The sequence below is a fragment of the Salvelinus namaycush genome, chromosome 5, assembly GCF_016432855.1.
Source record: "Salvelinus namaycush isolate Seneca chromosome 5, SaNama_1.0, whole genome shotgun sequence".
In the NCBI taxonomy this organism is placed as follows: domain Eukaryota; kingdom Metazoa; phylum Chordata; class Actinopteri; order Salmoniformes; family Salmonidae; genus Salvelinus; species Salvelinus namaycush.
Window position 1 is genome coordinate 59,351,541 of NC_052311.1, and position 15,957 is coordinate 59,367,497.

General features: G+C 44.0%; 2 protein-coding genes across 3 annotated transcripts in view; one reads left to right on the plus strand and one right to left on the minus strand.

The window, feature by feature from the left end:
• Positions 1-8,747, plus strand: part of LOC120048549 (kin of IRRE-like protein 3) — a 46,775-nt gene extending 38,028 nt beyond the window's left edge. The window contains exons 6-15 of the mRNA XM_038994627.1: positions 637-742; positions 1,375-1,523; positions 1,756-1,883; positions 3,171-3,297; positions 3,571-3,671; positions 4,352-4,550; positions 5,552-5,659; positions 5,951-6,060; positions 6,254-6,343; positions 6,549-8,747. Of these exons, the coding sequence (XP_038850555.1) occupies positions 637-742; positions 1,375-1,523; positions 1,756-1,883; positions 3,171-3,297; positions 3,571-3,671; positions 4,352-4,550; positions 5,552-5,659; positions 5,951-6,060; positions 6,254-6,343; positions 6,549-7,046 (1,616 nt within the window). The 3' untranslated portion in view covers positions 7,047-8,747. The remainder of the gene's footprint in view (positions 1-636; positions 743-1,374; positions 1,524-1,755; positions 1,884-3,170; positions 3,298-3,570; positions 3,672-4,351; positions 4,551-5,551; positions 5,660-5,950; positions 6,061-6,253; positions 6,344-6,548) is intronic.
• Positions 8,748-14,522: 5,775 nt separating this feature from the next.
• Positions 14,523-15,957, minus strand: part of LOC120048555 (suppressor of tumorigenicity 14 protein homolog) — a 42,000-nt gene continuing 40,565 nt past the window's right edge. For both annotated transcript variants that reach the window (XM_038994636.1, XM_038994635.1), the window contains one exon: positions 14,523-15,928. In XM_038994636.1, coding sequence (XP_038850564.1) covers positions 15,767-15,928 — 162 coding nt within the window. In that variant the 3' untranslated portion in view covers positions 14,523-15,766. The remainder of the gene's footprint in view (positions 15,929-15,957) is intronic.

Genomic DNA, 15,957 nt, shown 5'->3' on the forward strand with positions numbered 1-15,957 from the left:
CCTGCACATGCACTCGCTCACCCTTCAATGATTCATACACTAACCTCTCTGTGACAAACACACACCCCTTCATATAGGTCCTAGCTCAGTGACACATACCTCCAGTGTTCACAGAGCTTCCTTTAGTACTGCTGTCCTGTTCCTTCTCCCTTGACTGACACATATTCAGCCTTCATATACTGTAGAATCCTCCTGTAAAGGGGTGCGTAACTGGTGGCAGGGAAGTCAGACACAGGAGAGCAGAACTAGGTAATAGCCGGAGCAGTTTAATACAAAAACCAACGGCATAAAGAAATAACCAATATGGGTACAAAACCCGACGCGCACCAGTAATCATGTGCACAAGCACTTACAACAAACAATTCCACACAAAGACATGGGGGGAACAGAGGGTTAAATACACAACAATTAATGAGGGAAATGAAAACCAGGTGTGTAGGAAAACAAGACAAAACAAATGGAAAATGAAAAGTGGATCGACGATGGCTAGAAGAGCGGTGACGCCGACCGCCGAACGTTGCCCGAACAAGGAGAGGAACCGACTTCGGTGGAAGTCGTGACACCTCCATAGTGATAGATATGACACATACTATGTTCACCTCTCAGTAATGTTGTGTGCTCCCCTCCATCCTGCAGACCCTCCATCAGTGACCCTGTCCGTCCAGCCCCAGACTGTCATGGAGGGAGCCAAGGTTCTGTTCATCTGCTCTGCCTCTGCCAACCCTGAGATCACAGGATACAGGTAAAAAACAGCACCTCAACCTACACTTTATTAGGTTCATTTCTTTCATAGTCAGTGTGTACTGCATTATTATGGAACTATTAGCCTTTTAGTTGGTCCAGTTTGGACTTTATTATTATGGCACAACTCAAAATTATCTAGTGACCCAAAGTGACATGGTAACCCAATATGTTCTGGTAAACCAAAGTGATCTTGTCACCCAATGTGATGTGGTAAATTGACCTTGCAACTTTATGTGAGCTGGTAAATTGACCTTCTAACCCTATGTGATGTGGTAAATTGACCTTCTAACCCTATGTGATGTGGTAAATTGACCTTCTAACCCTATGTGATGTGGTAAATTGACATTCTAACGCTATGTGATGTGGTAAATTGACATTCTAACGCTATGTGATGTGGTAAATTGACATTCTAACCCTATGTGATGTGGTAAATTGACCTTCTAACCCTATGTGATGTGGTAAATTGACCTTCTAACCCTATGTGATGTGGTAAATTGACATTCTAACGCTATGTGATGTGGTAAATTGACATTCTAACGCTATGTGATGTGGTAAATTGACATTCTAACCCTATGTGATGTGGTAAATTGACATTCTAACCCTATGTGATGTGGTGATCTGGTGGTCCAGGTGGTCCAAGGGAGGAGTCCCCATCTCGGAGGCGAACGGGGACAGCCTGGAGGTGACGGTAGACCACTCGTACTTCACAGACCCTGTCTCCTGTGAAGTGTCCAACTCAGTGGGCAGCACCAACGTCAGCACCCTGGTGGATGTACAATGTGAGTGGAGCACATCAGTGCATCATAGTACAGTACTAGTAGCCTATAGTGTAATCCAAGTAGTGTGTCTGTGAACACATGTTCACCCTCGTCACAAGAGTTATCGTGTCTTTGGAGGATACTGTGTCATATGCTTTATGCTTTGAAAAGGCCTTAGGGGATATAATAAAGTCATAATGAATGGTGAATAAGGGCTGTATTAGTTCTGATGGTGTCCTGGGCTCCTCTACAGTTGGTCCCAGGCTGCTGTCGGAGCCCAAGCCCATGAACGTGGACATTGGGATGGACGCTGCCTTCACCTGCACCTGGACAGGCAACCCTCCCCTCACCCTGGCCTGGACCAAACAGGGCTCCAGCGTAGTAAGACAAGTAGCTCAATCAATACTTATACTGTGTGTGTGTGTGTGTGTGTGTGTGTGTGTGTGTGTGTGTGTGTGTGTGTGTGTGTGTGTGTGTGTGTGTGTGTGTGTGTGTGTGTGTGTGTGTGTGTGTGTGTGTGTGTGTGTGTGTGTCGGATGCGAGTGTGTAATGAGAGAAAGCCCTCAGACATCAGAGCTAAACCTTCAGAGGCAGTGTGTGTGATGACTGTCAGGTTCTCACACTGCTGAGAGCAGGGGAGGTGACACTCTGTCATAACAACGTGAACACTAAATCAATCACATCCACAGTTGAGACACACTAGTTAAAAACTAGCCGACACATTTCATATCCCACTGCGAGAACAGCTTCTCAAACCGCTCCTCAACCCAGACCAAGACACAACACAAAGAACATCTAGGGAGGATTATGTGAGGTAGCTTACAAACAGCCCAGTTCCACCTTTAGTTTGCGTCATCCTGGTTCAAGGTCTCCCACCCCACCCCAGGCAACACTATCAGCGCTATCTCCAGGGAGCCTCTCCCGGTGTTTCATCGGATTTCAGAGGCAGCTTTTGCTAAAAACGCCACCGCTAAAGAGAAGAGAGCTGCAGGCCAGCAGGCGATGCTGTAAAAGCCATGCTGTCATCTCCATCTCCCAGAGTGAACCAACGCTCTCCGGGAAGAAAAGAACAGGCAGTGCTCTCTAATCCACACACACCGCGGCCACCATGCCTCACACAGCTACCAGTAACGGATTCATTAGGTTACTCTATAATTGTGGTTGAATAAAAAACGGAGAGTGGGAGTGAAAGGACAGAGGGAGGGAGAGGAGGGGCATAGAGGGAGAGTAAATGGATTAATCACCGCTTGATGGAATGGTGGGATCAATGAGCTAACGAGTGCGCAAGTGTAGAGCGAACTGTCGCAGCCTCTAAAGGCTACGGCCCACTCACACCATGATAACGTTATGCTCTGCCGGCAACGTTTAATTAGGACAATCTCCACAGCAGCATGGTCACTCCAGAGGAGGCTGTAGCTGGAGTCAGAGCAGCAGTGGCTGGAGTGCTTCATGTCTGTGATTGTCACCACCATTAAATTAAACTGAAACAGAGTGTAGGAGCTGGAGAGACTGTACGTACGGCCACATCCGTTCTGCTGCAACAACTGCCCCAATGAACTGCTGCTAAAAAGACACTCACTCACTCTCTCCCCTCCCTCTCCTCTTATCCCTCCTGTCCACCCCTCTCTCTCTATTTTCCCCTCTCCCTCCCCTCCTCTCCCTCCCCAGGTGCTCAGTAATGGCAACACCCTGCAGCTGAAGGCTGTCACCCAGGAGGATGCTGGGACGTATACCTGCAAGGCCATCGTCCCCCGCATCGGTGTGGCTGAGAGGGACGTCACACTCACTGTCAACGGTAAGTCTCATATTAGTCTCAATAGTCTGAAAATAGGGCTAATTCAATACCACTTTCAACATGATGTTTTTTGTTGACTTTTAGATGTAGAATATTAAAGATGCACGTTTGGTATTATATATGTAGAATGTTTACTCAAGCATAATATGTGTCAACCATCTGACAATGCATCTGTGTTTAATATGTCAATGTCTCAAAATCTCCCTCTTTCTCTCCCCCACGTCTCTCTCACACAAACACTTTCTCTCTCTCTCTCTCTCTCTCTCTCTCCAGGCCCACCTATCATTACAGCGGACGCCACACAGCACGCTGTCAAGCACTCCAAGGGCAAGCTAGAGTGCCTGGTGGGAAACAGCCCCCCGCCTGACAAGATTGTAAGTGAGCCTCTTGTCTTTTCCTGTCTTTCCTGTTTCAATGTTGTGTGTGCGTGCGTGCATGTGCTCACGCACACAAGTGTGTGCACATTTAATACACACCGACTCCCCCCACCTACACACACACACACATCATTCCTTCACCACTCAATGGGGATGAGAGAGAGGGAGAGAGAACAGAAAGGTAACTAGACGGGGGGGGGGGGGCTTCTGCAGGCTGCAGCCAAACCACATGGCTCAATTAGCGCTGCATCCATCAGGCCTCGGTGGGCTGACCCCGTTGTGACCCTGGGTGTGTGGGCAGCTCTGACAGAGGATAATTAGGGTCTGAGGGGGAGTGAGAGGCAGGCACCCCGTAGACCTTACCTAGCAGCAGGAGAGAAGCTTCAGCACCGACAGAAGCATCTTACACAGCCTCACAGGTCTGGCAGGGCTTAGAGGCTGACAGGGCTTACCTCCAGGGCAAGACGTAGGAGGCAATTTAGACCTACGGCCCTTAGCAATGTCAGCCAGGTGAATGGAGAGGGAGGAAAACAGAGAGAAGGAAAGAGAGAAGGAGGGAGGGTGGTTGGTTAGAGGGTACCTGTGATTGATCTAAGCATGGGAAGTAGTGGTTGATCTGAGCTCTGACAGCGCTGCTAGCCACTCACCTGTTGTTCATCTCCCATCTTTCTCACTAGGTGTGGACATTTGGAGACGTGACCCTCTCCTCGGGCTCCTCCGGTCGTTTCTCTGTCCAGACGGTGACCAGCGACCACGGGGTCCTGTCCTCCCTGGTCCTGTCTGAGACCCTGGCCCAGGACTTCCAGCTCCGCTACAACTGCACCGCATGGAACCGCTTCGGCACAGGCACCGCGCTGGTCACCCTCAAGGAGCAAGGTACGGGTAGGAACTGGACAGGGGTCCTTATTATCTATCATCTCACACAGTCAGCATGACCAATCTCACTAAGACGAGCACTATGGAGAGACGGTGCTGGGAAGAGAGAGGGGTTAGATGAGGTCAAAGCAGAACTCCAATCGAGTGCTTATCTTAATTATACTATTTTAATCAATATAACTTAATCAGCAGATGGTGGGCCTTAATGAATACATTGGGCCCATAACATAGATATTGATCGGGGACTAAAGTCAATTAGATCAGGCCACAGGTGTCCCAAGGCTGAGCCGCCGGCGGTCCCTTAGCTCCCTCTCTCTCTAAGCGTGTGAGAGCCACCCTCTTCAAATTTACTTAAACCACAATTTACTTACTCACACACACACATATGCACACACAAACACACACTCTGCACACTGGAGTTGGCGGAAGTAAGGAAGGAAGGCCTTTGTTGCAGTAGACACCAAAAATAAGGTCCTCGCCAGCAATTTCCATCAAGGCAGCTCAGCCGGGGTCTCGGGAGAGTTGAGCGGTGCGCCGTATCTCTCTCCTGGAATCTCTAATTAGATTACTGTCTATTGCTTCATTGCATGTCAGGCCTTGTTACCCTTCTTCCAGAGAGATTAGACACAATAGCCGAGGCTGTGGGGACGCAGGGGACTCTAAGTGTGTGTGTGTGTGTGTGTGTGTGTGTGTGTGTGTGTGTGTGTGTGTGTGTGTGTGTGTGTGTGTGTGTGTGTGTGTGTGTGTGTGTGTGTGTGTGTGTGTGTGTGTGTGTGTGTGTGTGTGTGTGTGTGTGTGTGTGTGTGTGTTTCTGAGGGACCACTGCAGATAAATTTATATAGGAGCAGGCGTTGGCAGAGATTAGTTGGGGGGGAATGAGTAGAGTGGCGTTAGAAGAGGAGAGGAGACTGGATCTGGTTCTGCCTCCTTCACTGTCTCTCTCTGATCAGTAGCAAGATCCTGACACTTCTCTCTTTTCCTCTCTCTCTCTCTCCTCACAGAGGCCCTGCCCATGCTGATCATCATTGGGGCGGCGGTGGGCGGAGGGTGTGTCCTGCTTATCTGTGTCGTCACCCTGGTCTCTCTCTGCTGCAGGCACACCGGGAAAGGTGAGGTCGAAGGTCAGATATGGGCCATACTGGGGTTGGGCTACATTCCATGTCAATTCACCCTATTCAAGGAAATACATTGACATTCAGTAAATGACTATTCACTCAATATTTTTCAATCAATGTGAACTGACTGAATTGAAATAGAACTGACCCCAACCCTTAGCGATGCATGGCTAGTTTCAACTTCATGAAAGGAGCACAATCAAATCCTTTTCTATAAAGGCAACAGGCATGAAAAGCAGTTTTAGAATCGTTTCTAAATCACCTGTCTCTTTTGAATCCTCACAGGTAAAAAGTGCACACGCCTCTCAAAGAGTGACATCAGAGTTCAGATTGTGCACAGCGACCACAACGCTACCCGTGGCAACGATGATGAGGAGGATGTCAAGGAGCCCATGGTAAATGCCTCCGTTCAATCACTTTCAGTAGGTTTTCAAATACCTTTTCATCTTTATATAACAGATATATATATAATGTATTTTACTGTGATGATGTGATGACACACAGTACAGTCATTTTGTTGTGCTCATGTTCATCTGAGTCTAAGATGTTCCACCTTTGTAATTGTAGGGCCTGTTGTTTCCCCCTCAGGCCCCCAACAGCAGTGAGTCTCCTGGGACGTCCCGGACGGAACACAGCGACCTGCTGGAGGAGGACGAGGACGAGAGGTCCGACATCAAGGTAAAAACCGTAAGGAGAAACACTCACTTATACAATGTTTATACAATATACATGCATGGGAAAAATTGCAAACATTTGTTGAGCATTTGTTGCATATGCTGTTTTGCTGGGGGTTTTGAAAAAGTCTGAAATCTCTATATACACACTGTATCTTTAAAAGCGGTTGAACAACTTAACACCCTGTTGTTATTTCCTCTCCCCTCAGGACCCCACTAACGGCTACTACAACGTGCATGCTCACGAGGACCGGGTGATCCGCAGTGGTTTCTCAGATTACGTGCCCAACCCCCGTCCTGTCTACACGCCATCCCAGCTGCCGTCCCCCAGCCCGCTGTACGGCCAGCACACAGTGGTGGCAGCCACACAGCCCCGCATCTACGACTTCTCCCACCGCTACGCCACCACCACAGGGGCCCGCTCCACCTACGAGCAGCAGCAGGCAGCGGCAGCCCAGCCCGGAGCCATCTACCCCACCGACCCCGTCTACAGCGGCTCTGCCTACCTGCCCACCGCCGCCACATACGGCCGAGCCTTCACCAGCTACGTCAAGCCCGCCTCCTACGAGAAGGTGGACGCCTACGATCAATCGGACCAGGCCAGCAAGGTGTCTAGCTCCTCCCGTTTCTCATATGCATCATCGCAGGTCTCCTCCCAGCAGTCCGACTACGGACGGCCGTCACAACGCATGCAGACTCACGTCTGATTGGACAGCGGAACAGGGGGTGGAGCGCGGAGGGCCATGTAAAGGGGAAGCATTGGTCATAAGTGTGGCCAGACTAACATGAGGAGAGAGGACTGGATGGCTGGTCCTTCTCCTGGACACGTTTTGGAAGGAGATGTAGGTGACAGGGATTGCCTTCCTTATTTGTTATTCAGTTGTCATTCTGGGATTGAATGGTCCCAATGGAGTCCCAATGGAGTCATTCCCCATCAATAAATCATCTACTACAGTGTCTGCTACTTCAGAGATGAGCCTGCTATTCTGTCATGACACTGGTTTTGTTTTACCAGTGAGGGGATGGGAGGAAGGCAAACTGGAAATCACCAGACAGGAGCATCTCATGACTTTGGGTGGCCTAAACTAACTGGATTCTGGAGCCTAGCTAACATTTCTCAAAAAGAACAGACTGCTCAGACAAATAGAATTTATAACAGACTATGAACAAAATAAAAAATGCAGACGTCTTCATTTAAAAAAAAGAAAAGTCAACACATTGTGGTAATTTGTTGTTTGTCGGCATGTGAAAGGAGTTCTAAGCACATTCGTGTCTCTCTATCCATTTAAAGAAGCCTGAGCTCCACAGTGGCAGCCATAAACCGTTCTGCAAAACAGTACGTGTGGCTTGTGTGTGGGTTATTGGGGAGTGAAAGCAGAGTGAGGTATGGAGAGAATGTGTATCCTAGCCTTCGCTTAATAGAGAGACAGCCTGTGTGTTATCATTCTACCCTGGTGGACAAGAAAAGGAAATAGAAAAACCCAAAGATGGTGAGCTACAGTACATAGCAGTGTATTGAAAGCGTTAGGGATAGAGATGAATTCCTCTGAGTACTGTATTACTTCTGTGTTTACCAGATTGCTAAATGGAGACTATTTCCAGAACAATCAGAGAATGTGGTTTGTAAAATGGTGGCAGTCTTGAACTTGAATAATCTCAAGGTGAAGTCTCAACTTGAACAGGCTAAGATGGGACCTACTTGTGAAACTGTCCCTCTTCAGACACCATCCACACGCCAGTCTTTATGACACAATCAAGTAGCTTCAATATGTTTACAAAAACACAGTACTACCCTGAAATACTGACTAGATCAACTGTACAAATGGGTGAAGAAGCCCCATTCTTTCTCTGTTGCATGCAGATGATGTGTCTAGTGAAACTCTTCAGCATTTCTTTTCCATGTTCATTACGCTTGTTTGAGAGACTGCTTACTGCACCTGGCTCAGTTGCATTCCGGTTCTGGACACTACTGGAACCCTGTACTGCCATTTTGGGTCGAGAGCCGCGCTACTGGTCAGTCGGCCCAATTGGAGAACAAATGTCACTAAGTGAACCAAGTGATTTAAAACAAAAATCATCGCTCGTCTTTATTTTTATATTTTATATAAGCCTTAATGTACAGCTTGTAAGCTGCTTTACTGTAAAGTATCTTTATATTATATATACATAAATCTATATCTTGATTGATTTTATTTGGGTCCACAATTTTTCTCTTTCTGTTCCGTTGTTCATCAATCACTGAATGCAGAAAGATGAACAATTCTTTTTGGGAACACAACTAATTGCCATTTGTTGGTTTGGTTCATTTTGTTTTTTTAATAATGTATTAAGGATTTTATTTGCTAAAAATGAGCTATTGTTGCTTGTAACTTTGTACACATATTTATATTTAAATAAAACCATTTCAGATAAAGAACAGCGTGGTTTGAGTACTGTACTGTACGTTGGCACGATGAGGAGATGCAGTGAGTATGCTGTGTGTGTGTTGTGTGTATGTCATGGGGGAACAGGTACAAACAAAGCTGCTTATGTACTGAAGTTGATGAATACATAAATTAGAAGAGCTGTCTATGTTGATTCTTCTATTCCCGTGGTGGAGTGTAGCTTTTAATGAAGACAGATGTGATTGTAGATCCCCCACTGTCTGTATATCCACCTCCCTACACCCACACGCCCAGCTCCCCTGGTAACAGGATATTGCTGTGACAAAGCTAGGTATAATGTGACAATATCAGCTTGTCATGTCACCTCGGTCTCTTGTTACATCTCGTCTCCAGGTAGACATGCTAGTCACAGCAGGGAGGAGATGAGTGCTATGAGAGCTCCACATTCACAACAGGCTGCTGTGTAAAGGGACATGGCCCCACAATAGACTCAGATAATACTTACTATGCAATAACTATTATAGAGACACGAATCAGTCCATTACAAATGGAGGTAATTGACATGCAGAAGATTCAGGTAAAGTATGTTTATTGTGTAGGATTCATAAATATTTTATATAAAAATGAGGAATACAAAAAAATATATCTTCAACCTTTAACAATTAAAATCTCTTCAGCACTTCATCATTTACAAACATAATGGAGATCTTTGGGTTTTCAAGTCACAGTAAATGCACAAATACAAGCCAAAATAGAGAGTGAAAGAAAACCAATGAAGAATCTGAACAGTTAAAAGCAGGACCAAGATTGTCCAATAAGAAGTCCACTGTTTGAGAGGGATGAGATGAACTCATTGTGTTGCTCCGTGCAAACAGCTAAACCCAATTGATTTTCTTGAGCTGCCGTGTGTAGGGGAGTGAAGACCCGAATCACCCTCAGCTCAACTGGCAAATGGAGACAATTTTAGCTAGCCTGTATATTGAGTTCTCCTAGAATACTAATGTGAGGGAAATGGCCAAGCATCTATTGGAATTGATAGGAACCTCCAAATTGCACTGTGCCCATTGACCCTCAGAGAGGAAGAGGCGAAGCGAGAGGTTTTACTCTGGTCAAAATCTGTCCACGAAAATAAGTCCACGGGGTGTCGAATTTGGTCAACAAACATGTTTTATTGCTAATTTGCTACGTGCCGCTTATTTGATAAAATATACGTTCTGTAATACTTTGGTTATTACTGATATAAGAGGAAGCATGTGGCCTTTCTGCAACTTACCCAAAACAACTTTATATCAGAGTTGTGCCTATTTTCACAGAGGACTCATCATAGATATAACCCATTTATCATGGGCATTGCCATTGAGGGCTTCCACTAGTTTAAATTAGTCAACTGGGTGAGGATTCTAGAGTTGGGAGCAATCACCCAATGAAGGAGAAAATTGACTACTTTAAAATGGAGATAGCTAGGGTTGAGCAGTATACAGTATCCCGTGGTATTTAGAAATACGCTCTGTTTGATTTTCCAATACAGTTGTTTTTGAATATTTATACTTCTTAAATAAATATCTGCATTCAACTTATGCACTAGGTAATAGATAAAACAGATCGCATTCCTCATTTCCTGTTACATTATTTTTCACTATGAAGCTTACATGTACTAGTTTCACAAAACAGCTGTTTCAGCCAGTCAAGTGCTTGTTTACAAAGAAGCACAACAAAGAAAACAGGAGCTTTGTGAGATGATTCACTCCTGCTTCACCAATTCCTGGTTGCTAAAACTAAATGTTTGCCTAATTTCAGTTTATGTGACAAAATAAGCTAGTATAGTGTAGAGAATCATTGCACCATCTACACCGCTGTGAAATATGCACTATTTTCCATAACCAAGAATATTGTTTCAGTTGTTTGACGCTGTTATACAAAACTGAAAGTTGGAGACGCTAAAACAAAACTTAATAACGAGAAGCATAAAAATAGCCCACATTGTCACGACTTCCGCCGAAGTTGGCTCCCCTGCCTGTTCGGGCGGTGCTCGGCGGTAGTCGTCACCGGCCTACTAGCCTCCGACCATCACTTTTAATCGTTTTCTGTTTGTTTTGTCTTATTAGTTGCACCTGTGTCTATTTGTGTTTGCCTGATGGGCTTCCTTATTTAAAGCTAGTTTACCCGCCCTTGTTTTGTGCGTGATTATTCTTGTGTTACGTGTTTGTGTTGTTGGGTGTGTTCGTGCTCCGGACCGGGTACCCTGTGTTTTGGGTTGGTCCATATTTTTCGCGCCCTGTGTTTTGGGCATTGCTTTTGGTGCCATATTAAAGTGCACTTCTCCCTATGGAACTCTCTGCTCTCTGCGCCTGATTCTTCCCTCACACACCTAGTATTCCGTGACACACATAGAACAGATCTACCACTTCTTAGACTTGCTTTCAAGCAGAATGATAGATCTATAACTCACATTTATGTGAAATTGATCAGGTACCCAAAAAAGTAAATATTTCCATTTTAAGTGAGGTGATCAATTTACAGGAAATTTACTGTTTGCCAACTAGATATCGTATTACTATTAATAAGTTAACTAAGACGTGCCAAATACATTATTTCCAGGTTTTGCTAACTTGATAATGTTAGCTAAGTGGCTAACATTAGCTTAAAAGATCAAGCTTATTGGTAACAGCAGCAGAGACAATCCCCTCCTGGTCTAAGATCCCTGTGGTCTAAAATTTGTTTTGTGGGTGCTGCAAACTGCACTTTGAGATACAGTTGAAGTCGGAAGATTATATACACCTTAGCCAAATACATTTAAACTCAGTTTTTCACAATTCCTGACATTTAATCCTTGTAAAAATTCCTCTCTTTGGTCAGTTAGGATCACCACTTTAATTTTTAAGAATGTGAAATGTAATTTTCTGATTTATTTCAGCTTGTATTTCTTTCATCACATTCCCAGTGGGTCAGAAGCTTACATACACTCAATTAGTATTTGGTAGCATTGCCTTTAATTGTTTAACTTGGGTCAAACGTTCCAGGTAGCCTTCCACAAGCTTCCCATAATAAGTTGGGTTAATCTTGGCATATTCCTCCTGACAAAGCTGGTGTAACTGAGTCAGGTTTGTAGGCCTCCTTGCTCGCACACAAATCTTCTATAGGATTGAGGTCAAGGCTTTGTGATGGCCACTTCAATACCTTGACTTTGTTGTACTTACGCCATTTTGCCACAACTTTGGAAGTATGCTTGGGCTCATTGTCCATTTGGAAGAACCATTAGCAAAGAGGCACTGAGTTTGAAGGTAGGCCTTGAAATACATCCACAGGCACACCTCCAATTGACTCAAATTATGTCAATTAGCCTATCAGAAGCTTCTAAAGCCATGACATAATTTTCTGGAATTTTCCAAGCTGTTTAAAAGGCACAGTCAACTTAGGTGTATGTAAACTTCTGACCCACTGGAATTGTGATACAGTGAATTATAAGTGAAATAATCTGTTTGTAAACAATTGTTGGAAAAATGACTTGTGTCATGCACAAAGTTGATCCTAACCGACATGCCAAAACTATAGTTTGTTAACAAGAAATTTGTGGAGTGGTTGAAAAAACAGTTTTAATGACTCCAACCTAAGTGTATGTAAACTTCCGACTTCAACTGTACTTCATGAGCTGGGTTGTCTGATTTAGTAGTAAATGTTTGCATGCAGTCGTTAGCATTTACCTAGCATTCACTATGGGGGATTCCATAGTACATGTTAGCATTTTGTCAGCATTCTGGTAAGTTCAGTTTTATTTTGAAGGGGGGGGGGGGGGGGGTTAACGAAGAAAAATAAGATAAATTGCACTGCTGATAATACCATATATCCCGGGATGGCACAGTATGAAGGTATGGCAATCTGAATACCTTCCAACCCTAGAGATAGCATGGGAAGCACCATCGATACGTGTGTGAACACAGACACTATAGTGGCACAGATACCAAGACGAGTCATACATCTATCTCTATGGCCTGTTGTGCACACACACACACACGTATCGGCCCTCTCATTGGCTAGAATGGTCCCACCTGATCTTGCCTCCTCCTGCCTGCCTTCCATCTTTGAGGACATGTACTTCCATTGTTAGAGCGGTCACTCAAATATCTTGTCAGTTCCTCTTGAAAGTATTCATACCTCTTGACATTTTCCACATTTTGTTGTGTTGTATTCTCAATTTAAAATTGATTAAATTGAGATTGTGTCACTAGCCTACGAACAATATTCCATAATAAAGTGGATTTATGTTCTTAGAAATGAAAAGGTGAAATGTCTAGAGTCAATAAGTATTCAAACCCTTTGTTATAGCAAACCTCAAAGTTCAGGAATAAAAACAAGTCACAAATTGCATGGATTCACTCTGTGTGCAATAGTGTTTAACATTATTTTTGAATGACTACCTCATCTGTATAACCCACACATACAGGTAATTGTAAGGTCCCGAGCAGTGAATTTCAATCACAAATTCAACCACAAAGACCAGGGAGGATTTCCTATGCCTCGCAGAGGGGCACCTACTGGTAGATGGGGGAAAAAAAGGGGGAAAAAAGCAGACATTTAATATCCCTTTGGGCATGGTGAAGTTAGTAATTACACTTTGGATGGTGTATCAATACACCCAGTCACTACAAAGATACAGGCATCCTTCCAAACTCAGTTGCCAGAGAGGAAGGAAATGGCTCAGGAATTTCACCATGAGGCCAATGGTGACTTCAAAACAGTTACAGAGTTTAATGGCTGTGACAGGAGAAAACAGAGGATGGCTCACCAACATTGTAGTTACTCCACAATACTAACCTAAATGACAGACTGAAAAGAAAGCCTGTACAGAATACAAATATTGGAAAACATCTATCCTGTTTGCAATAAGGAACTAAAGTAAAACTGCAAAAAAAAGTGGCAAAGATATGAAATGCACACTACCGTTCAAAAGTTTGGGGTCACTAGGAAATGTCCTTGTTTTTGAAAGAAAAGCACATTTTTTTTGTTTATTAAAGTAACATCAAATTGATCCGAAATACAGTGTAGACATCGTTAATGTTGTAAATGACTATGGTAGCTGGAAACTGATTATTTTTTATGGAATATCTACATAGGCGTACAGAGGCCCATTATCAGCAACCATCACTCCTGTGTTCCAATGGCACGTTGTGTTAGCTAATCCAAGTTTATCATTTTATAAAAGCTAATTGATCATTATAAAGCCCCTTTGCAATTATGTTAGCACAGCTGAAAACTGTTGTGCTCATTAAAAAATAAATAAAACTGGCCTTCTTTAGACTAGTTGAGTATCTGGAGCATCAACATTTGTGGGTTCGATTACAGGCTCAAAATAACTTTCTTCTGAAATGCATCGGTCAATTCTTGTTCTGGGAAATGAAGGCTATTCCATGCGAGAAATTGTCAAGAAACTGAAGATCTCGTACACCGCTGTGTACTACTCCCTTCACAGAACTGCGCAAACTGGATCTAACCAGAATAGAAAGAGTGGGAGGCCCCGGTGCACAACTGAGCAAGAGGACAAGTACATTAGTGTCTAGTTTGAGAAACAGACGCCTCATAAGTCCTCAACTGGCAGCTTAATTTAATAGTACCCGCAAAACACCAATCTAAACGTTAACAGTGAAGAGGCAACTCCGGGATGCTGGCCATAAAACCTGCCATTTCCAACTACAATAGTCATTTACAACATTACCAATGTCTACACTGTGTTTCTGATCAATTTGATGCTATTTTAAATGGACAAAAATGTGCTTTTCTTTCAAAAACAAGGACATTTCTAAGTGACCCCAAACTTTTGAACGGTAGTGTATATCCTGACAAAATGGCAAAATGGAAGAGAGCTAAGCACAGTCAAAATCCTAGAGGATAACCTGCTTCAGTCTGCTTTCCATCAGACACTGGGAGACTAATTCACCTTTCAGCAGGACAATAACCTAAAACACAAGACCAAATATACACTGGAGTTGCTTACTAAGATGACATTGAATATTCCTGAGTGGCTTCGTGACAGTTTTGAATTAAAATCGACTTGAAAACCTATGGCAAAACTTGAAAATGGCTGTCCAGTAATGATCAACAACCAACTTGAAAGAGCTTGAAGAATTTTGAAAATAATAATGTGCAAATATTGTACAATACAGGTGTGGAAACCTCATAGGGACTTACCAAGAAAGACTCGCAGCTGTAATCTCTGCCGAAGGTGATTATAACATGAATTTACTCAGGGGTGTGAATACATATGTAAATGAGATATTTCTGTACAAACATTTCTAAAAATAGGTTTTCACTTTGTCATTATGGGGTATTGTGTATAGATGGGTGATTTAAGTTTATATTTAATCCATTTTCAATTCAGGCTGTAACAAAATGTGGAATTACTAATTACTAACATCACTAGTATCACACTGACTTATAAAACATTCAATGTTCTTGTCAAGGCACTTTAAGTGAAAATTGGCAGGTGAAAACAGCTGGTAAAGAAATACATTGTAAAAATACAACCAACTATTCTACTTCTGTTACATTTCTAATTCCCTCAGTTCATTTGGTATGTCTGTCTGTCTAACAGAAGATGTGATCTCACATCATAGCAATGGGGGAGATTTGGCAAATACTGTACCACTAAAAACAAAGTGCATCTTCAAAATATACATCTTCCATTATTTACACTTGGAGAATATTAATCAAACCAGTGGAACATGACATGATTGATAGAGGTGCAGGAGTCTTGCTGCTTCTCGGAGCCTTTGAGAACCAGGGTTGCATCAGTACAGCATAAAAACATTGAAAAATCTAATCCAAAACCCATTTGAAATCATTCATCTGAGCAGTAGCTAGCCCCATGCAGGCCCTCAGTGGGTGTCGGAGGCTGGTTGAGGCTGGCTAGAAGGATGGATAGCTCTGGTCATCATGGGGGGACTCGACCTCAATCAGACTCAATGTTCCATATTCCTTATTTTTTGTCTTGTCCTGTCAGACCCCCAAACTGTCTACCCGCTGTCCCTCCCCCTCCCCCATCATCAGCATCAAACCCCCGTGTTCTTGCGGATCCAGTCTCTCAGCTTGGTGACGCGCGAGTAGACGCCGGGCTTGTTCCGACGAGCGCAGCCCTCACCCCAGCTCACGATGCCTGCCTGGAACCACATCCCACTTTCCTCGAAGCACACCAGGGGACCCCCCGAGTCTCCCTAGTGATGAGAGCAACAGAGGACAGAGA